We start from the raw sequence: 22,279 nt of genomic DNA on the forward strand, positions 1-22,279 counted from the left end.
GGGAGGGATGCCAGGGAAAGGGAGGGATGCCAGGGAAAGGGAGGGATGCCAGGGAAAGGGAGGGGCACAAGGAAAGGGGATGCGTTCCCTGTGAAACCCTCCCGGGGTCGGGATGAACAAACACCTCTCCCTCTCACAGTCTGGGCAGGTTTGTGCCCCGCCCCGGCTCTGGGACAGCTTTGGGTCCCCTCAGCATCGCGGGGCTGGCTGGGATGAGCCGTGCCAGGAGCTGAGGTGGCACTAACAGGCTGAGAGGAGGTGTTGGCTCCTTGCTGGGTGGGCTGCAGGGTGCCCAGCTGTGCCAGCAGGATGCAGGGAGCATCACTGAGCAGAGAGCAGGCTGACAGGAGGGTGTAGCCAGGTGGGGGTCAGCCTGTTTTCCCAGATAACAAGCGACAGGATGAGAAGAAATGGTCTCAAGTTGCTGGGGGAGGTTTAGGTTGGACATTAGGGAAAATTTCTTCACAGAGGGGATTGTCAACCCCTGGCACAGGCTGCCCAGGGCAGTGGTGGAGTCCCCATCACTGGAAGTGTTCAAAAACCATGTGGATGTGGTTTTTGGGTTAGTGATGAACGTGGTGGTGGTGCTGGTTGACGGTTGCATTTGATAATCTTAAAGGTCTTTTCAAACCTTAACAATTCCCTGATTCTGTGAGTCTGTGGCTGGTCCTGCCCTGCCCCAGCAAGTGTCTGGGTGTGAGGCCGTGGGAGGAAGGACGGACAATCCCCGGAGCACAGGGATTAACCCACTTCCCGTGCCCAGATGGCCAGACCTCAGCAGCCTTGGAGGGCGCAGAGCCCTGGCCGGGGCTCCTGCTCTGATCCAGCTCCGTCTCACCAACAAGAGAGCAGGATCTGGGCAATCCAGGGGGTTTGGCTCCAGCCCGCCTTCCTGCCAGGATAATTTCCATATGACTTGTCCAAAACCCATTTCCAGCACAGTCTCCCTCCCTGCCAGCACAGGATCTTGCTGGTAATGCTGCCTTCCCCCTGCTCCCTGCGGGAACAACTCCCAGCTCCAATCAGCCTCCCAGCAGGGAGATTTCCTAGTGCTCCTTCCAAAATTTCCTAGAGGAATTTAATTCCTCTCTCATCAGCCTATGAGACCTTTGCTCCCTAAACCACATTGTCCCTCTAATTCTGTGTAATAAAGAATCACAGACTGGAGATATATATATATATATATACATGTATATATCCTTTAAATATATGTATATTTAGCCCACATTCCACTTTAAAACAACGTTTGAAAGACTTTGGTATCAAAGGGGACCTTGTGGGGACACTGGGAGTGTTGGGGACTTGAGCACTCAGGAGACACCTGGGCTAACAGGGTTGTGGAGGGTCTGGGGAAGGAAACAAGGGCCAAATCTTGGACTCTCATGTCCCATTTGTTTTTTTTTGTCCTGCAGAACCGTGCGAGTTTATAAAGGCAACAGGAGCTTTGGCTTCACACTCCGTGGCCATGCCCCAGTGTGGATCGAGTCTGTCCTGCCAGGTAAGAACAGTTCCAGCCAGGAGATTCAAAGTCACTTGTTGATCTCAGCTCTGAACCTGAAATGTTAAGTGCTGTTTGCTAGAAAAGAGCAAAAAGGACTTTTCCAAGGCTCCGTGATGGAGTTTCCCCAGTGGAATAATGAGCATCTTTAATACAATTTAGTTTGGCTTCATCCACTCTTTGTTTTGAAAAGTGGAAAGTGTGTGTTCAGTGAATGTCCTGACATGACACCAGTGTTCCCAGTGCAGGGGTGAAGGGTCCCAGGACACCCAGCAGCAGTGGGGCATGGCTGGGGAGCTGGGACCCCATCCCAAGCGGGTGCCCCCAGCTGAAGCCCCTCCTGTCCCCGTGTGTTTAGGGAGCCCGGCAGAGAAGGCTGCTCTCAAAGCTGGAGACAGGATCCTGTTCCTCAACGGGCTGGACATGAGGTGAGAGCTCTGCAGGCCCCCTGTGTGAGGGGCTGGGCTGGCAGGGGCTGAGCACATGTGTGGTGCCCCAGAAACGAGAGCTGCTGGGCTTGGAGAGGTGTCTGCTCTGGTGCACGGGGGTTTTTGCCCCGTGGGGACATTTCCTTTAAATATTCCTTCACAAAATCTTGCTCTAAGAGTAGCATTTCTCTCCATCCCTGCTCCTCCTCTGATTTCTCTGTGCAAATAACGATGTATAATGCAGGACAGTCTATATAACTGGGGTCCTGACTGCAGCCCAACCCTGGACCCCAATTTGAGCCTCTCTGAGTTAATCTGTACGTGTTAAACACCCGCTTTAGGAAGCAGCAGCAGGGCACCATCCAGCCCATGAATCACTCCCAGGATGGGATCATAAGCTTAAAGCCACGTGGGAATCACATTTTCACCCAGAAGTTTATTCTTCCATATATTATTTGTGCACCAAAGCAATGGAACCAGAGGGGCCCTCACCAGCTCAGGGCGGCAGCCTCTGTGTCCTTGGTTGGTCTTTCTACACAAAAACCAAGAGCAAAGGGTTAGAGGAGGCTATAGGATAAGAGAGAGTGATGAATATTTAAAGGTTAAACATCTGATGCTGCTTCTGTCAGGGCTCAGGTTCTCACGTTTCAGCTGATCCAGCAAACTGTTGGCTGATGCAGCATTGCCAGAAAATAGAGGAGATGAGTTGAGGATTGTCCTCTGAGCCTGTTTTGGCAGTCATTGTCCCAGCCCAGCCCATACCCTTCTCCAAGGGCAGACCAAGATTTTTTTTGCCTACAAAATTACACTTTATATTCCCCTTGCGTTTTCTTATCGTGTGGAATTAGGACAGGCAAGGAGAGACCCGCAGCACTGTGTCACTTAAAGGAAAATTCATTTTCTGGGTCTGGGTGTAGCTGAACACTGGCTTCATGTGCCATGAGCTGCACAGGAATCCCTGTGGTCATTCCTTGGGGCAGGTAGAGCGGGGAGACCACTCATGGGGCACGATCCAGGCTCTCTCTCTCTCAGAAGCTCCTTCCTGTGCAGCTCAGGTGAAAGCAAGCAAAGACTGAGAGAAACCAGGGGAATCACAGCAGGTCCCAAACATGGCTCTGAGCAGCACGAGGAGGCTTTTCCAGGATAAATGAAGGCAGCTGCAAGCTCCTTCTCCCTGCTGCTCTCCTGGGAGCTGCTGCCCACAGTGCTGCCCACGGGAACGGGCAGCACTGACCCGGCTCTGCTGTGCCCGCAGGAACTGCTCCCACGACAAGGTGGTGTCGATGCTGCAGGGCAGTGGGGCAATGCCCACCTTGGTGGTGGAGGAGGGGATCGTCAACATCTCCAATGGTAAGAGTGGGGAGGAGGGTCTGGAGCGGCAGAAAGCCCAGAGCAGCTCCTCAGGTCCCGGAGCAGGAGGGAGTTGCTGAGCACCTCCACAGGCTCAGCAGGTTTCAGGCGCTGCCCAGGGGATGCTCCTCTCCCCTGGGCACACAGCTCTTTGCTTTCTGGGATCAGGCTGGATCTCAGGCTTGGCTGCTCTCCAGGAGGGCTCATCCTGCTGTGTGATTGTCCTCGGTGTCCCCTGCCAGTGTCCTCTCCGTGCAGTCTGTGCCGTGTACTTGGCCGCAGTAACCCAACCCCGTGCATCCATGGTGGCTGCGCAATCCCATGGCTGTGGATGGGCTGTGCTCTGCGGGATAATTATCCTGCTGCTGGGATCAATAATTTACTCGCTGCTGGTGAGGAGTCAGCAGGAGCTGAGGGTGTCTGGGGCAGTGGGGGGGTGTCAGCAGGACCCCAGCCCAGGGCACAGCGCGGGCGCTGCTGCGGTTCCAGAGCCGTGGGGGAGGCAGGAGGGTCGGTGTGTTGTTGGGGTGCTGCTCCACAATGCAGAGACCCAGGAATTAGGGACTGGCACTTCCCTCTGGAGCAGCAATGGACTGCCCTTAGTCCCACATTAGGAGCCTTGGGATGCCAACTTGTTTGCATGTGTGCCAGAAACAAAACCCAGCAGCTCGCTGCTTCATAGAACCACAGAATCCCAGAATGGTTCGGATTGGAAGGGATGATCTCATTCCACCCCACTGCCATGTGCAGGGTCACCTTCCACTAGACCAGCTTGCTCCAAACCCATCCAATCTGACCTCCTTCAGAGTGCAGAGCCAGTGGCACTCAAACTGCTTCACTGCCCTCAAAAGAAACCAAGAAAAGACGGAATTTTTTTTTGCAGACCCTGACTCTCCCGAGTCCCCGAGCAGCTCCTCCTCCCTCACCTCCCTGCAGTGGGTGGCAGAGATTCTCCCCTCTAGCATCAAGATTCAAGGAAGGACCTTCACGCAGCAGCTGGAGCACCTGCTGACCCCAGCCGAGCGTTACACCGTCTGCAAGGCGCTGGAAGGCTTCTTCCAACACCGGTAACTCCACGGCAGCTCCACTCCTCCCGTGCTGGTGCCCGGCCTGTGGCAGTGCCCGGCCAGAGCTGGTGTCAGCAGAGGCACAGCTGGGCTGGGGGTCAGTCACAGCGAGCTCTGCTGTCCCCAGCAGGGTGTTCCCCGCTGTGTATCTGCAGGGCACGAGCCCGTCTCTGTCCAGTGTCCCACCCTTCAGCTTTTCAGGTTAATTCTGTCCCCCCTGATCCCTTGGTCCCCCCCAGTGCAGGCTCTCTTGCTGTCCAGCTGTCCCTGACAGCCGCAGGTCCTGTTCCACCTCTTTCAGTAAATCTCTCCACGTTCCATCCTTGTCTTCTCACTCTTCTCAGCATCTCAGCTGCAGCATTCCCTTGGGAATGGCTGTGGCTGCAGAGCCCTTGTCCTGCCATGGAGCACGTGCCCCCTGTCCTGCTGCAGGGATCCAAACTGATCCCCTGGCACACTCTGGATTTCAACAGTGACCTTGTTTCCTGCCCTTGCTTGGTCTTCCAGCAGTGTTTTACTGAGGCCTGTCACAAAATCATGGAATGATTTGGATTGGAGGGGATCTTAAAGGTCTTCCAGTCTCACCCCCTGCCATGGGCAGGGACACCTTCCACTAGCCCAGGCTGCTCCAAGCCCCATCCAACCTGGCCTTGGACACTTCCAGGGATGAGGCAGCCACAGCTTCTCTGGGCAACCTGTGCCAGGGCCTCCCCACCCTCACAGGGGAGGAATTTCTTTCTGTTGTAGGCTGTTCTATTCTCCTCCCTGGATCAGGTGCTCAGCCCTGCTATTCCCAACAGCCCTTTCCCCATCTCTACACACCACAGAGCCAAAATGAGACGGAAATCTTCAGCCGTGGGAGGCTGCCAGCCCAGCCACCCTCCCTGGTGCATTTGCCCCTCAGCCTGCTCACCCGCTGCTCGCCAAAATTCAGGTCTTTCCAGGGTTTCTCTCTGCTTTCTGGTGCTTCCTCACCCTTCTTGCTCAGTGGATAATGGAATTGCTTAGGTTGGAAAAGCCCTCTGAGGCCGTCGAGTCCAACCATTCCCCCACCACTAACCCGTGTCCCCAGGTGCCACATCCACGCGGCTTTTTAACCCCTGCACCTCTGCTGTGAAACCATCGGCCCGTGCTGGAGGATCCGAGGTGATCCCGCAGCCCAGGTCCCGCTGGAGGCGGGGCTGGGAGGAGCCGGAGCCCCGGGAAGCGGCGCGGTGGTGCCGGGGGGATGCGCTCCCTGCCCAGCCCTCTCTCTCCCGTCCTGCAGGAACATTGACACTCTCATTGTGGATGTGTACCCGGTGCTGGACACACCGGCCAAGCAAGTCATCTGGCAGTTTATCTACCAGCTGCTGACCTACGAGGAGCAGGAGCACTGCCAGCAAAAGATTGACAGGTTTCTTGGGTACAAGTCCTTGGCAGGTGAGAGGAAAGTCCCCTGTGCTCCGAGACGGACACACCGTGTCCCCCCATGTCCCGTTGCACTGGGAGCCGTGTGGTGTCGGAATGAAACTCTGCCCTGAGAGGAGGGATGGCCCCTGAGACGGTGTCTCTGGGAGCAAAGGCTTTTGGAAGCTGCTCGGGTCGTTAGAGGTGAGGAAGTCCAGGAAGGGAGTATCTGGTTTAAGGGCAGCGTTGAGAGCAGAGAGGTAAAATAGGTGGTGGCACAACGTCCCTCGGGATGTTCCCAGCAGTCACACAGGCATCTGTGGTTGGAGGAGAGTGAGGAGCGAGGTGCTGCTCTCCCAAAAAGACATGGAGGGCAGTTGGTGATCCCCCTTCTCCCGGGTCCTCCTGTCCCCTCACCATCACCTGCTTCTGTGGCAGCACAAAGCCGGCAGTGGTTTGTTTGCTGAGGGCAAATTTGGAGTGAAATGTCTGATCTGTGCATTTGGGCCCTTAATTGATTCCAAATTCTTCTGCTCTCATCTGTTTACAATGATGTGTTTATTTTAGACTCGGTGAAGGTAAAAGAGATGTTGCTTGAAGAGAGACTTTTGGAGGAACACAGTTATTTTAGCAGCAAACACCTCCAAGTCCTGGTGCAATCCTGGTGCAATCCTGCCTGTCGTGCATGGAATGCTGTGCTCCTGCACCCTGGGTTTGCACTCTCTGCTTTGTGTGTGCAGAACCATGGCCCAGCCTGCATGAGGGGCTGTAGATTCCCAAGGGTTTATTAGTCTATAAACGAAGAAGTTTGCAGCTGTATTTCAGGAACACAAACCAGGTATCCACGGCCAGGGGAGGAGGGAAGCACGGGAGTGAGTCTCTCTGTCCCAGGCTGTTTCAGGCTGGAATTGTTCCCAATTCCAGGCTGGTCCCTGGCTCCTCCCAGTTTCTCAGGTGAACGGGGCAGTCTCTGACCATGAGAAGTTCTGGTTGTTCTGGTCCATTCTGTGTGTCCGTGCCTGGAAGTGCACTGCCAGAGATCTCTGAATTTGGGCTGGTCCTTCTCCCGGGCTCCCAAACTCCGGTGATCTCTGGTGTCTGTGCTGGGCTGTCCAAGCTCTGTCGGGTCCCTCGGGGATGCTCCTGTACCTCCATCCTGCTGCCAGCCCGAGCCTCCCTGAGCTGCCACCCTGAACTGCACGTGGACAATGCACACACAGCGTGCTGCCTCCTTCCAGGCACCATCCCAGTGCTGGCCCCACTTCCCTCTTGTCCTGTGAGGACAGGAAGGAGTTTGCTGGGGCCAGCTGGAGTTTCATGTGCCCCATGAGCTGGTCGATGCCAATCCTGCTGGAAAAAGTGGTTGGATGTCCCATCTCTGGGCATCCATCCCTGCCCCGTGGTGCAAGGGGCATCTGGAACCTGCTCAGCTCCCCAGGGATGGTGTAGGATGGAGGGAGTGGGTACCAGGAGATGGCAGCCCCCGGTCCCACGGGCCTGGGGGAGTCCTGTGCTGTGGCGAGGAGGGACAGGGGAGCTGTGGGGTCTGGCCCTGCCTCACAAAGGTGTCTCCTGCTGCAGCCGAGGCAGAGGTGGAGGATCGGTTCCGCAGCTCCGTCCGAGGGGCCTCCCTGTGCCGGGGCAGCCTCCGGACCCCCCGCCCCGAGGAAGGGGGGGCAGCAGGTGGGTGAGGGGGGTGTGGGGAGGAGGGGGCTGGCACGGGGGGGTTGTGCCTAAAGTGTCCTTCTGCTCTGCCCCAAGCCAAAAGCCTGAACTATTCCTAAGCTTGAAGGGTGGGAAAAGATGGAGGAAAGGATTGAGGTCAGAGTAGAGCCAGCACTGAGGCTTTGACTGGAAATCCATGTTTTCAGAAACAGTTAGAATCATGGAATCATAGAATAATTGAGGTTGGAAAAGAGCTCCAAGATTATCAAGTCCAACCTTTGACCAATCACCACCTTGTCAGCTAGAGCAGAGCTCTGAGTACGACGTCCAGTCACCTCCTGAACACCTCCAGGGACAATGATTCCACATTGAAATAACCTGAAATAATCAATTGAATAAGATGGTGCTTGGTCTGAGGCTGAACATTGTTTCCAATCCCTTCCATTGCTTGGATGTGAACTGGTCCTGCTGGTCTGAGCCCTCCCTTCTGGGGGACACAGTTTACAGCTTCCCTGTGAACATTCTCAGACCCCATCAAATTCTCATGGAAAACAGCATTTGTGAAATCCCTGTGAGGAATAAGATCATGGTTCAGGGCCACTTTGAGACTCCTGATGAACCACATTCAGGGCACAAACCCTCCCTCCCTTCAGAGGACACGGCATCCTGCCTATCCCCCATCTCTCCTTGCTGATGGCAAAGGGCCCTTGGTCTGTGCTCACGGCTTCTGACCACGACCTCCCCACCATGACCTCCCCACGACCTCCCTGCCAGGACCTCCTGGCCACGTGCTGTTCCTCAGCTGTCAGTGGGGTCTGAGACAGTTCCCGGGGGAGATATTCCAACCTGAGGAGCCTTTCTGGTCGGGATTAGAGCTCGGAGAGCGTCTGACAGCTGTGTGTGCTGGAGGGAAGCTGCTTGGCTGGGCAGATGTTCGCCAGCTGTGGGGAGCAGCCCTGTCCTCAGCTGCCCCGAGGGGAGAGCAGAGCAGCCTGGAACTGCCGTGCTGACCTTGGGCCCACCCACGCCGGCCCCTCGGGACCCCCAGACAAGGCAGATGGGGCAGGGAGGTCACTCCGGGTCCCAGTAGGAGACTGGGGGGACTTAGATAGGCCAGGGCCATGGGGTGGGGGAGGGCACAGGCAGAGGAGTGACTGGTTTGCCTCTTCCTTCCCCAGGCAGTGACACCGTGGAGGTCCCGGTTCGCCTGATCCCCGGAGAGAGACAGGCTGGTGATGGCACATCCCTCCCGGAGACACCCAACCCCAAAATGGTGTGATGGGGATGGGGGGACTCTGGGGAGAGCTTTGCTGATGTGTTGGGAGCATTGAATCCACGGGGAGGGCCAACAGTTCGATTCCATTACTGTTAACACAGGAAAGCAGGGAAAAGGGAATGGAGAAGGATGTGGGTAAACACCTGCCATTGGCTGAGGGTGTCCCTGCCTCGGAGCCCATCTCTGAGGTCACCTCCCTGGGCAATTAGTCACCTTTAATGAGGCTGGTGTCTGCCTTACTGACAGACAGTTAATTAATGAACAGTGAGGGTGTTCAGAAAAGCCAGAGTAGCCTGGGCTGGGGTGAAACCCCCCTTGAAAGAGTAAGAGACGGGGACTGGTGGGTCCGTGGGGGTTGTCCTGTCCTCAGGACACTGCAGGTCTCGGGGGGGTCCACAAGCCCTGTCTCGATTCAGGCACGGCAGCAGCTCCCTGTCCTTTCCCAGATGTCGGCCGTGTACGCAGAGCTGGAGAATCGCCTGATCGGCGGCTTTGCCGGCAAGGTGGGAAACGCCGCCCTGCACAGGACATCGCCCCCGGCCCCGGAGCGGGCACCGGCCGCAGGTACCTCCGGCTGCCCACGGCGGGACAGGGGCGCTTGGGGAGGTGATGGTGGGTGCTGCTGTCCGGGCATGGGGAGGAGAAGACAACTCTTGGCACCTCTTGGTGCCCTTTCATAATGGAGCAGTGACAGTGCCACGTGTAAGCGCCGTGACGGCTCCTGCAGGAGGGCAGCGGGGTGGGTGGGGTGGTGAATCCTCTGGGATTCCGGGGTGGTGAATCCTCTGGGATTCCGGAGTGGTGAATCCTCTGGGATTCCGGGGTGGTGAATCCTCTGGGATTCCGGAGTGCTGCCGTGCAGCGCAGGGCACTGCCCGCGGAGGTTCCCTGTCTCTCTCCCTGTCCCTCTACCACATTCCGTCGGGGCAGGGGCTCGCTGCACCCCGGGGGCTGCGGGGCCGCCGTGCAGGACCCTCGGCAGCGCTCTGTCCCGCAGGAGCTCGCCGGCCGGGCATGGGGCTGTCGTGGCCGAGCGAGCCGCTGGGCTCCCAGCAGTGCTACTACCGCCTGCACAGCAGCGTGGCCTCCCCGTGCAGCACCGAGTCCAACCCCTACGTGAGCCTCGACAGCAGCCCGGCCCCGTCCCCCAAGCACCGCCACTACTCGCTCAGCCCTCTGTCGCGACGGAAGAAGCTCTTCACCTTCTCCAGGCCCCCCCGCAGCCGCGACACGGATCGGTTCCTGGACGCCCTGAGCGAGCAGCTGGGACACCGCGTCACCATCGTGGATGATTTCCTCACCCCCGAGAATGACTACGAGGAGGTGAGCGCGGCGCGGGGCGCTCGGGGCGTGGGCTTTGATGCCCCGACCGTGTGGCTTCTGAGGCTCTGCGGGTGGCAGAGGGGGGCAGGACACCCCGAGGGCCGGGTGGACGGATGAGGATGAGGTGCCACCTCCAGCCTGTCCTCTGTCCCCCGCCCAGATGAGTTTCCAGGATGACCAGGGCAGCTATGTCACCAACGACGTCAGCAGCAGCGAGTACATCAGCAGCAGCGACGAGGGCAGCTCCCTGACCTACTCCACGCTCTCGGACCACATCCCCCCCCCGCCTCTCAGCCCCCCGCCGCCGCCGCCCCCCCTGCAGTTCCACGACCCCCAGACCGCCCCCGCCAAGGCTGAGGCGGCGAAGGGCAGCGCGTCACCCGCCCCCAAATCCCTCGTCGGCCACCTGCACCCCATCCCGCCCCCGCCGCCCCCCCCGCCGCCCCCACCGGTGCCCTGTGCCCCCCCCCCTGCACCGGGGGCTGCTGCACCGCCGCAGCGAGTCCAACCACATGAGCGTCAAGAGGCTGCGCTGGGAGCAGGTGGAGAACTCGGAAGGGACCATCTGGGGACAGGTACGGCCCAGGGGCGGGGGTCCCAGCCGTGCTCTGGGGTTGGTTACCTGTGCGGGCCTTCTTTTCATCCTTTGGATTGTTCGGACCCCGAACTGCCGGGCTGGGGAGAGGCCCTGGAAAGGCTGCAGTGTCCTGGGGAGCTTTCCTGCCCTCGGGGGCTGACAGAGCCGGGAGCTGCCTCCAGAGGGGTTCTGCAGCTGGGGGAGGTTTTATCAGCGGGAAACAACGAAGATGGTTGGAGCAGAGTGATGGGAGAACACTGGAGGGGGGAAGCAGAGATGAAGGGGGAAAGGAAACGTTGACAATCCTTTGGCACCGTGGACTTGAAGTGGTGCAGAACTGGCCTCGCTGGGCTTCAACTCCCAGCCTGTGTCTCTCCTGATGTTCAGCACATGCTGTATTTTCCGTGCCCTGAGCAGCGAGGGGGAAGCTGTGGGATCATCTTCCAGTCCCACAGGCACTTGAAATCTTGCAGATCCCTCTCTCTGTCACTCCAGAGAGAAAAATGCTTTTCCCAGTGTTTTTTTTTTTTTAAAGCAAAAAATTCCTGCAGTTTCTGGAATTCCCATTTTATCCATCAGTGCCCAAGCAGCAAGTGAAGGCAGAGATGCTCTGCAGGATTTCAGCTGTCAGGAGTCAATCTGCATGGCAGTGACCGAGTCTTCAGTCACAGGACGATGCCAGCACCCTGTCCTGGTTTTTTCTGGGGACACAGAGCTTAGTCTGGAGGGCAGGGAATGGGCCCAGCACAGGCAGGCACTGTCGGGCTGTTCCTGTGCCAGCACAATTCCCAACTCTTCCTCCTCCTGCAGCTCGGGGAAGACTCGGATTACGACAAGCTGAGTGATATGGTCAAATACCTCGACCTGGAGCTGCACTTTGGGACACAGAAGCCCACAAGTAAGTACCTGAGCCCCAAAACAGGTCCTGGTACCAGCCAGAGACCGGGGAGTTGGGGGGAGCTGGGAGGAACAGGGAAGAACTGGGAGGAACTGGGGCTCGATGGGCAGCAAGGCAATGCCTGGTCTGTGACATCACACATGGCATGAATTTGTTCATACTCAGGACTTTGTGGCTGGTGGCACAGTGGATCATTAAGGAAGAGATGGTTTCACTCTCTCTCTTAATTGTCTTTGCTGCTGTGACCTGTTTTCTCTCCACATTCCATTGGGCAGTGAAACTCGGCTGGAGGGTTTCACCAACTGCAGCTCCGGTGCTCGAGAACTCTGAAAAAGCTGAAAAAGCCATGAAAACATTCCTGTGTCCATAGAAATCATCACAAGCAGCACTTTTCTTTTCACACGCACAATCTGTTGATTTCCCCCAAGAGCTGGGATGGGCACTGGAGCTCCCTGCCTGTCACCTCCCATTGCTCTGGCACTGGGGTCTCCTGAAGTCCCACCAGCTGGGATATCCCACCCACCGGAGTTTCTGGGTGCCACAAACCCAGAGAGGGGGTCCAGGCTGGAGGTGCAGAGTGGTGGTGGCTGGGGTAGCATTCCAGTGGGGTGTCTGAGCCCTCCTGCAAGGGACACTGTGCCCCACTGCCAGTGGAGGTGGGATAAAATGGGATTCTTCTCAGGGAACACCTTTTTGGGGATGTTTCTGGGCAGTCTGGGATTTTCTGTGTGTTTCACCTCTCGTTTTACCTTTTTCAGCTCCAACTGAGTCCTCCATTGAGGAGATCTTTGAATCACAGAATTCAAGGATTCCGGAGCCACTGCTGCGTGCAAAGCATCAGTTCTCCTCTCTTTCATTCATGGTTTCATTGTTTTCAGGGCAGTTTTCTTCCCTCTGGAGCCGGCTGAGCCTGTCCTTACCCGTGATTAAATCTTTCAGTTTCTCTTCCAGAGCCAACTCTCTTGCCTGAAAACTTTAAAAAGAAAGACGTGGTTGAAATTTTGTCCCACAAAAAGGCCTACAACACATGTAAGTAAACTCCACAGGGAAGGTACCCCCAAAACAGGCCAGGTGGGACCAGGGATGTAGAGAACTGGAAAGGTAAAGGGAAGGAGGCTACATGAGCACAGTCCCATGGGCACAATTCCATGGGCACAATGCCATGGGCATGATCCCATGAACACAATCCCACGAGCACAGCTTGGCTGGGATGGACTTTTCCTGCAGCCCAGAGCCCCTCCAGACTGGGCTCAGCCCCATTAAGGGGAAGAAGTCACCTTTATGGGAAAGGTTGGAGATGGGATGTGACTCACTGGCTGGGGAGGGAGGGGGCAGAGCCTGCATGGTCCCCCTGGGGCGAAGTGGGGCAGTGCTGCTTCTCCAGGGTGTGCTTCTGGTAGGAAGGAGGGTGAGAGTGCTGGGTGGGACCTACAAGACCCTGATTCCCTGATCCCCTGATCCCCTGGCTGTGGGGAAGGTGGGAGTGGGGGTTGTTTCCTGACTGTGTGGGTGATACAGTGCCCTGGAGGGGTCTGCAGCACCAGAGCCACTCTTAAGATCCCCTTGCAGCCTCTGCAGGGCTGTGGCAGCAGAAAGCCCTTCCTGTCCCAGTGGGCACATGGAGAAGTTCATCACCCTCACAGGGTGGAAGGGACCGAGTTCACCCCCTGCCCCAGTCGTGCCAGGCGGTCTGTCCCCGGCACAGCCAGCCCGGGGCGGGGGTCCCGCGCTCCTCCCCTCCCCAGTGACGTGCCTCCCTCGCCCCCAGCCATCCTGATTGCCCACCTCAAGCTGTCGCACATCGAGCTGCGCCAGATCCTCATGACGATGGAGACGGACCGGCTGGAGCCCTCCCACATCAAGCAGCTGCTGCTCTACGCGCCCGACGGGGAGGAGGTGCAGCGCTTCCAGAGCTACAAGGAGAACCCTGGCAAGCTGAGCGAGCCCGACCAGTTCGTGCTGCAGGTACCCGCGGGCAGGGACGTGCTGCGGGAGCGGGGGGGGGCTGCCTGTGCCGTGTCCCCTGTCAGCAGGACTCCGGGCACGGGGTGGAATGGCAGGAGCTGGGGGCACTGGTGGCACTGGTCGCTGTGACCGCGGGGCAGAGGTGCCCGGGGTGATGCCTGAGGGGTCTGGCAGCTCCCGTGGGGGCTGGTTTGGAATGAAGAGTTACCCCCGTGTTTGCCCCGTGGTGAGAGTGACTTGCCCAGCTCTGATTTACTTTCTGTTGACCAAGTCACTCGTGGATGTGGGTGTGAAACTCCCCCTCTCGTGGCAGCAAACTGGCCCAGCTGCTCCACGTGTCACCCGTGCCAAGCAAGTGCATCCTGCTCCCATGTACAGGGCAACATGCCAGGAAAATCACTGTATAGGAGGGATTGTGGCTGATGGGGACAGTCCCTTTCTGCTCCTTTTGCTCCCAGATGCTGTCAGTGCCCGAGTACAAGATCCGCCTGCGCAGCCTGCACTTCAAGACCACCCTGCAGGAGAAGACAGAGGAGATCAAAGCCAGCTACGAGTGCATCTGCAAGGCCTCCCTAGAGCTGAAAAGCAGCAAGAAGCTGGCAAAAATCCTGGAGGTCAGAGCAGTCCTTCCTTCCTGAAACAGTCACCGTGGGCTCTCAGCGTCCCACGGGAGCACCCCTGGGCAGCTGCAGGGCAGCTCCATCCTTGGGCCCCTCCAGGACCAGCTGGGCCAGGGTCCATCCCCTGGTGTTGGCTTGTGGGGGTCCTGGCCTCAGGAGGATGTGGGAGGGTGGATCACCGAGGGCCACACACCCACCTGCAGCACAGGGAGGGCTGCAGGAGCCAGAAACCTGCCAGGCAGGGCCACAGCAGAGCCCACCGAGGTTGTCCTGGGCTGTGTTGGGGCTGGAGGATGTTTTGGGTCGGTCCCAGCAGCCACTGTGTGTGTCCCCACGCTTGGGCAGCACTTCAGGCAGGTCCCTGGGCACGGCCAGGGCTTGTGCCAGCCCTGCTGTGGCGTGGGAAGGGTCCCCACAGGTGATTTTGGCATCCTGGGACAGGCTGTGCCTGGCAGAGAGAGAACACATCCCACTGCAGCTCGTCCTTGACCCTCCTGAGATGAGCTGCCCCAAATTACTGTCATTCAGTAATTCATTTGGTTTTGCCTTTAGAAAAAGCAGGTGGGATAAACGAGGTCACCATGTGACCAAATGCATTTCCAGAGGAGAGATGAATCTCCTTAGTGGCTCCTGGCCAGTAACCCCCCAAAAATTCCTTAAATCCTTGGGGGGCAGTGGCTGTCTGCACATTAATGGGTGGCGAACAGGAATTCAGAGCCCCAGGAGCTGGGAAATGGGATGATACAGGTGCAGGAGGTCACCAGCCCCTCATGCCCTGGTTTTCTCTTTGCAGTTCGTGCTGGCGATGGGAAACTACCTGAACAACGGGCAGCCCAAGACCAGCAAAACAACGGGCTTTAAAATCAACTTCCTCACCGAGGTGAGGCAGGGCAGGAGGAACCACTGCTGGGACTCCGAGTGCCCCGGGCAGCAAACCTGCCCTAAAAGACCCCTGAGTGCAGCAGCTCCCAGAGGGGGGACAGGGGAGGCAGCTGGATTGATCCAGGGGGGTGACTTCAGAGAGACCCTTTTGGGGGTTTGGTGCTTCAGTGTGTTGGGGAATCCAACCTCGGGCTGGCCAGAGCCCACAGCTGTGGGGTGGGAGAAGGAGGTTTTCACCCCACGTGGGTTCTGGTGGGAATCCTGAGGGATGGGGGGCAGCCCTGCCCTGTGGGAGGGAGCATCTCCACGCTGCTGTGTAAACATTAAATGTGCCATTTAAGCATTAACCACCCGGCGTGGCCGGGCACTGCCGGGCACGTGAGCGGGGTGAGCTGGGATCCCAAGGGAGGGACACCCCGAGCGTGTGGGGAGACCTGTGCAGGGGCACCTCCTCACTGCTTCTGCTTTGCTGCAGCTGAACACGACCAAGACTGTTGATGGGAAATCCACCTTCCTGCACATTCTTGCCAAATCCCTAAGCCAACACTTCCCAGAGCTCCTGGGCTTTGCCAAGGATCTTCCGACGGTGCCGCTCGCTGCCAAAGGTAAAGGAAGGGAAGCACCTGCAAGCCCCGTGTCTCCTTGCACTGCCTCGTGGTTTGGTTTGGGTCTGGGGTCAGCCATGAGCTGCACAGCGTTGGCACGAGCAGGATGGTAGCCAAAACAAGTGAGGAACAGTCCTGAGTGAGAGGACAGGGTAGGGACCTGCTTAGTGATAAGGGAGGTGCCACCCACCCACACCACCACACTTGGCAGTGCCGAGGCAAGGCTCTGTCCTCTGATCTGAGCTTCCCTTCTGACTTGAAAACGTGATTCCCGAGTTCAGGGACACCTTGGAAGTGATTCCCGAGTTCAGGGACGCCTTGGAAGTGCAAACGAGGCACTGGAGGTGGAAGTGCCGGAGCTGCTCAGCTCCACCCGGCTCCTGCTCCCTCCATCCTGCGGTGCCAGCAGTGCTGCTGCTGCACCAGCCCTGGGACAGGGGGTCCAGCACCCTCAAGGGGGCCACAGTCCAGTCACAGCTCTGCCACTTTGCCCAAGGGTCACACAGCTCCCTTGGCTGCAACAAAAAGCAGTCACACAGATGCTGGAGTTGTTCTCCATCCACTGGTGTCGGTGAAGGGAACGGAGCTGGGAAGGGTCTGGAGCAGCAGGAGGGGCTGAGGGAGCTGGGGGGGCTCAGCCTGGAGAAAAGGAGGCTCAGGGGGGACCTTCTGGCTCTCTCCAACTCCTTTACAGGAGGGTGGAACCAGGTGGGGGTCAGGCTCTGCTCCCAGGGAACAAGGGACAGGACAAAGGGAAATGGCCTCAAGTTGTGCCAGGGAAGTTTAGGCTGGACAGTGGGAAAATTCCTTCATGGAAAGGGCTGTCCAGCCCTGGCACAGCTGCCCAGGGCAGGGGTGGAGTCCCCATCCCTGGAGGGATTTAAAAGCCCTGTGGATGTGGCACCTGGGGACATGGGTTAGTGGTGGCCTTGGCAGTGCTGGGGGAACAGTTGGACTGGATGATCTTAGAGGGCTTTTCCAAACTAAATGATTCCACGATTCTGTGAATTTAAATAATATTATGAATCTCTGCAAAGCACAAGCTGCATTCTCGTTGCACTCCATCCCGTGCTGTTTGTGAGCAATTCCCTTGGGAATTAGTGCTACAGTGGATAAATAAAGGAGCAAATTCAGGCCTGGAGCAGGACATTTCCACTTGAGGAAGGTCTGTACGTGTGGCTTTCCCAGCTGGAGTTTGTATCTGGCCTAACTGTTAAATGACACTCCTGTCACTGGAGGCTCCCAGCTCCTGCCACTGTGTCACCCCTTGTCCTGTGTCCCCCGTCCCCTCCCAGGTACCTGTGTGCCCATCACTGCCCTCGTGCTGGCGAGTCCCACGTGCTCCTTGTCCTTGGCACGGTCCAGGATCCCTTTGACATTCTCGGTGTCCCTTGGTCTGAGCACCAACAGCTGCTGGCAATGTGCTGATCCCATCAGGGCAGCCTGGTTGTACCTGGAGAGCACGGGCAGGTTGTGCAGAGCCCTGCAGACACACAGCCCGACCCCCTGACCGACGGCCCACACTCATCATCTGTGCTCTGCCGTGGGAATCAACCCGTGCCCCCAGCACTGCTGACTCCTGTCTTCCCCTGCAGTGAACCAGAGGACACTGACAGCCGACCTGAAGGACCTGCACAGCACGGTCAGTGACATCCAGCTTGCCTGTCACAACATGCCAGCCACCGCCGAGGACAGGTTCGCCATCGTCATGACCGTATCCTTCTGTCAGGGGCAGGTCACCAGGGTGGCTCAGTGCCCTCCAGTGAAACCATTTTGTTGTCTTGGTGGCTCCTTGGGAAGCAGCCGGGCCGTGTCTGGCACCGTCTCAGTACTTGTGGAAAACTCCCCTTGCTCTCAGCCAGCAGGGAAACAGATTCCGTGGTGCCCACCGGCTCAGCTGCCCCTCCATGGCACAGCCCCAGTGCCAGGGAACGTGCCACAGTGCCAGGGAACATTCTGGGTTGTCTGTCCCTCAGATAAGCACCGTCAGGGACAGCTGAGCGTGCCAGCACCCCCACACGTGCGTGTGCAGCAGATCCCTGCTGACACCTGAGCTGGAACCCAGCCATTGATAAGAGATTGATAAGTGATTCTGATCTGTACCACACCCATGGAACGGCTGTTTGTCCTTAAGCCAATTCCCTCAGTCCTTCCTGGAGAGTGCCCAGCCTGCCATGCGCTCTCTGGACGACCTGCAGCACAAGGCCATGGAGGAGTTCAGCAAGGTGTTGTCCTTTTTTGGGGAGGACTCGAAAATGACAACTTCTGAAGCTTTCTTTGGCATCTTTGCAGAATTCATGAGCAAGTTTGAGGTGAGCTGAACCTTTCAAAGCCAGCCAGGGGTCCCCTGTGAAGTGCCACTGAGGTGTTTTACTTGTGTGTGAGCAGTGGGAATGAGATGGGGTTTTTGTGAGCACCTATACCCGAGTGTCTGCGAGGGCAGTTTTTATAACACTGATAAAGTGCAATTTTTCTGACATCCAAGTTGGCTGGCAGGGGTGGGAGGCTGAGGGAGGGCTGGTGGTCCAAGCACCAGCCCCAGGGAGAGTAATGAATTTGATCATAGCATCCCAGAATGGTTTGGGTTGGAAGGAATCTTAAAGCCCATCCAGTCCCACCCCCTGCCGTGGGCAGGGACACCTTCCACTAGCCCAGGTTGCTCCAAGTCCTGTCCAACCTGGCCTTGGACACTCCCAGGGATGAGGCAGCCACAGCTTCTCTGTGCAGACTGGGTGCCCTGAAACCTCCTCCCTGCCCACAGCAGCCTCCCATGCCCCGTGCCCCACACTCACCCTCTCCTCTCTCCCCACAGCCCCACACTCACCCTCTCCTCTCTCCCCACAGCGGGCTCTCAGTGACGTGCAGGCGGGCGAGAGCCAGCGCAGCCCCAGGATGACCTCCCCCCTCGCCTGGTGAGGGGCCTGCGGTGGTGACCCGAGCTGCCACAGTCCATTGCCAACAAAGTGCAATTTGCTCCCGTCGAGTCTGGTTGTAAATACGCTGCTGCCCCCTGCTCCCACCCAGCAGAGCCACGGGCGGGCGGGCACCGAGCGGGCACCAAGCAGGTGACAGTGGGTGGTGTGAGGGTGAGGCACGGGGACACGAGGGCAAACACTGCACTGGGCTTGATGACAGCTTTTTCAGCACCCTCCATCTCCAGTGGATTCCTGAGTCAAGGGTTTCAGACCCATCTGGTGAAACTCCACTCGCTGGAGTTTCCAGGACAAGAGAACTTCCCCGCATCCCCCCGGCCACGGCCCAGCATGGGGGGCTCTGCTCAGGCAGGCACTGCTCGCCCTGCCAGCCTTGGGACCGGGGTTAAAGCCCAGCCACAGAGTCCCTGGGAAGCAGGTCAGGCAGGGGAGGGGGTGTGGGGGGATGAGGAGAAGGGGTGCCACCGGTGCCTGCTCCCCCGAGACCCTGCGTAACAATACTGCTGAGCTGCTCTCCAGTCCCTCCCCAGTCCTGTCTGCCCTGGAGCAGAGCACGTGGGGCTGGAGCTCCACCTGAACAGGCTGTAACAGTGGAGCAGACATCACTGGAGGTGGTCTGCAGGCTTTAATTCCCTGCCATTGCCAGCCAGTGGCAATGGAAAGCAACAGGACCTTGCAGAACCCTTCTGACACGTCCATGTGGTCCCAAGTATGGATCTGGTCTAATCCTACCCAGCTTCATCCCGCCCATCAGCTTCGCTTAAAGCTGTGCCAGAGGCTGATGGATCTTGAAAGCTTCTCAAGAGTTTAACACCATCAGCACAAGGCTTGTTGGAACTCGCCAGCAGCCAGAAATCCCTGAGCGTTTTGGTGCCTCCTTGGAAAGCACAGAACCCCTGGCAGCCTGAAAATGAGTGGGAGTCCTCTGCAGCCCCAAGTGCCTCCCCAAGGCACAGCAGAGACAGCAGGAAATGCATCCCCTGCCCTCCTCCAGTCGCTTCCAAGAGCTGGAGTCCTGAGTCCCTTTGCTGTTCATGGTGACTATCCCAGGGAGCTCCAGAGGTGTGCACGTCCATCCTCCAGTGTCCATGTCCTTCTCTCAAGGTGTGTGTCCGTCTGTCACTGAGTCTGGCTGTCACTGGATTCCCACGTGCTGTCCCCTGGGATGGGAGGGGAGCAGCATCCCACGGCCAGTGCGTGCACCTGAGGGTGACAGGGTGACAGGGTGCCCCCAGAGCTGCTGGCAGCACAGCAGACCCCCATTGCTGCTGTGAGACATCACTCCGTGCAAAACGCATCCGTTGCCTTCCAAGCCTGTCCCGCTCCCACATCCCACCCCATCCCAGCAAACCACAGCGTAGGGACCCCCTCCTCCCCCCCATTGCCAGAGCAAGGGCTCGTCCTGCAGCTCCGCTCAAGGACACGACCACCAACCGGTGCATTATTTGTGGGAGAGACCTTACGACCATCGAATCTCCAGGTTTTGGTATTTTTTTAAACCCTGCTGTAGAAAGTGAAGTATATTTTCACAAGTGTTCTCCGTTTATACAGCTTTAAGTGCCAGGTAGTGTGTAGCCTTGTGTTCCCAGAGGTCCAGACCTGTCCCTGCCCTGATGGAGGTGACAAGGCCACGCTCCCTCTGCTCCATTTTCCCTCTTGGATGTTGCACACTGCATTCCATTGATTTTTTTTCTTTTTTCTTTTCTTTTTTTTTTTTTTAATACATTCATTGTTCAAACCACCGGAGGTTCTTTTGAAGCTGTCATGACAGTAAATGCTGTACATAGATTTTGCTACATGTTGTAACTTTCCAAGATAGTTAGAACTCCAACCCCTTTGGTATTTTTATGTGATATTTTCAAAGAACCAGAACTTCTGGTTATATGATTTGATAATGGGACTCTGTATATTCACAATTCAGTCTCAACCCAATGCCTATGTGCTACTCCTAAAATAAAGCTACTGCCTTCTGCCTCCTGACTTTATGGGCCTCTGTCTTCTGTCCAAACTTGCTGCCATGATGGTGTGAGGAATTCTGCAGCTGGCACTTGTGCAACTGCACTTGTTAATGTTGGCCCTTTACACCTGCAGAAGAGACACAGGGTCTCACCTGCCTGGGCTGGGGCTGGTGTGGGCAGAATCACTGCCTAAGGGACCTCAGCATCCAGGCTGCTGTGATCAATACGAGCAGCAAATTCTTAAAATAGTATGGATTTTTTTCCTCCAACCTTCAGAAGAAAACATTTAATGAGCACATGAGCCAGTGAATTGTTTCCCTCTGAAAAGGAATTCTTGGCTGAGGTTGAGTTTATGTCCCAGGAGCCGTTTATCTCCCCTGACACTAATGGCAGATAGATAGGGAGCAGCTCCATATCAGATGTCCTGGTTGTAGATTAGCTGGTTTACAGCAGCCTGCTCCATCCCTGGGTGCTCCCCAGAGGCTGGAACATGGCTCTGTGCAGAGTCATCCAAAATAGCCCTGCTGAGCACGTGCATCTCCTTCCCATCCGCAGGCAATCCTGAGTGACGTGCTCCAGGGGAGCAGGGAGGTTGGATTAGGTGACCTCCCGTGGCCCCTTCCAACCTGAACCATCCTTTGGTTCTGTTTGAAGTGCTCAAACCCCTCCTGATGTTTCCTCAGCCCTCCTGGGTGATCCCACCTGGCTCTGCTGCAGCCCCGGGAGCCTGAGCTGCCCAGCGTGGCTGTCACACCTCCCACTGCCCGGGCTGAGCCCACAAACCACCCCCAGAGTGATGTCCCAGGGCCCCCATTGCACCGTGTCCCACACAACAGCCTCACCATTCCCTGCACGCTCCCACGGCTGGGGTTGGTAGCTGCAGACATGAGGTAATTCCTCCCTGGCCCTGGCACTGGCCAGGCTCTCTCCTTGGAGCCTCAGCCCAGCCTGAACAGAATTCCTGCGTCAGCCCTGTCACGGGATCATCCTCGCAGGAAAGCCTGTCCTTGGAAAGGAAATAACAACTTGGGCAGCAGCCGGGGCTGCTCCTGCTCCAGGGGTGCCACTGCCATCCCCTGGCACAGACTGGGAAACAGCGACCCTGGAAATCCCAAACGTGGGATTATTTAAGGCTTTTCACTCTTTCCTGCAAGAAAGGTGAAAAAAAAACCTCAAAGAGGAAATGATAAGCTTGAGTAACTCACAGGGAAAAGAGATTCCAGGCTGGCACCTCCATGGCAAAGTGGAACCACGTTCAAACCCTCCCTCTACGGATCTGGATAATGGTTTGAATGGCCACAATCTCTAATTATTTTCCGGGTGCCAAGAAAAATGCCAAAGAGACAAACAGAGATCTCAACTTCAGGCTGGAAGGGCTGGAGGTCAGGAAAAGGTGGCACAGACTGGGAGGCAGCATTTGCAGCCCTTGAGGATCCACCTTGTTCTAACACGACTTTGGAAAGTCTGGGGTTTCCAAATTGTAGCAGATCAAACTAAAGCATTTCTGATGTCAGGATTCAAAGGCCTTGTTACGTTCATCAGAACTGTGAGTGGGAAACATGAGATAAAATACAGATACTGGGTTTTTCATGGAATCATTGAATCCCAAAATGGTTTGGGTTGGAAGGGACCTTAAAGCCCATCCAGTCCCACCCCTGCCATGGGCAGGGACACCTTCCACTAGCCCAGGTTGCTCCAAGCCCCATCCAACCTGGCCTTGGACACTTCCAGGGATGGGGCAGCCACAGCTTCTCTGGGCAACCTGTGCCAGGGCCTCCCCACCCTCACAGGGAAGAATTTCTTCCCAATATTCCATCTAACCCTGCCACTGTCAGGTTAAAACAT

At 57.1% G+C, this 22,279-nt stretch overlaps 1 protein-coding gene across 1 annotated transcript in view; it reads left to right on the forward strand.

The window, feature by feature from the left end:
• LOC113967974 (delphilin-like) overlaps nucleotides 1-20,456 on the forward strand; it is a 34,375-nt gene extending 13,919 nt beyond the window's left edge. Inside the window, 20 exon segments of the mRNA XM_027684081.1 lie at nucleotides 1,413-1,498; nucleotides 1,857-1,926; nucleotides 3,182-3,276; nucleotides 4,160-4,343; nucleotides 5,611-5,765; nucleotides 7,314-7,415; nucleotides 8,576-8,670; nucleotides 9,120-9,237; nucleotides 9,671-9,996; nucleotides 10,157-10,479; nucleotides 10,481-10,571; nucleotides 11,384-11,471; nucleotides 12,423-12,500; nucleotides 13,240-13,436; nucleotides 13,895-14,050; nucleotides 14,850-14,936; nucleotides 15,414-15,543; nucleotides 17,139-17,257; nucleotides 17,691-17,855; nucleotides 18,388-20,456. Of these exon segments, the coding sequence (XP_027539882.1) occupies nucleotides 1,413-1,498; nucleotides 1,857-1,926; nucleotides 3,182-3,276; nucleotides 4,160-4,343; nucleotides 5,611-5,765; nucleotides 7,314-7,415; nucleotides 8,576-8,670; nucleotides 9,120-9,237; nucleotides 9,671-9,996; nucleotides 10,157-10,479; nucleotides 10,481-10,571; nucleotides 11,384-11,471; nucleotides 12,423-12,500; nucleotides 13,240-13,436; nucleotides 13,895-14,050; nucleotides 14,850-14,936; nucleotides 15,414-15,543; nucleotides 17,139-17,257; nucleotides 17,691-17,855; nucleotides 18,388-18,459 (2,737 nt within the window). The 3' untranslated portion in view covers nucleotides 18,460-20,456.
• Nucleotides 20,457-22,279: the final 1,823 nt, after the last annotated feature.

The sequence above is a fragment of the Neopelma chrysocephalum genome, unplaced genomic scaffold (genome assembly GCF_003984885.1).
Source record: "Neopelma chrysocephalum unplaced genomic scaffold, ASM398488v2 Primary Assembly neopelma1_65b, whole genome shotgun sequence".
Taxonomy (NCBI): Eukaryota; Metazoa; Chordata; class Aves; order Passeriformes; family Pipridae; genus Neopelma; species Neopelma chrysocephalum.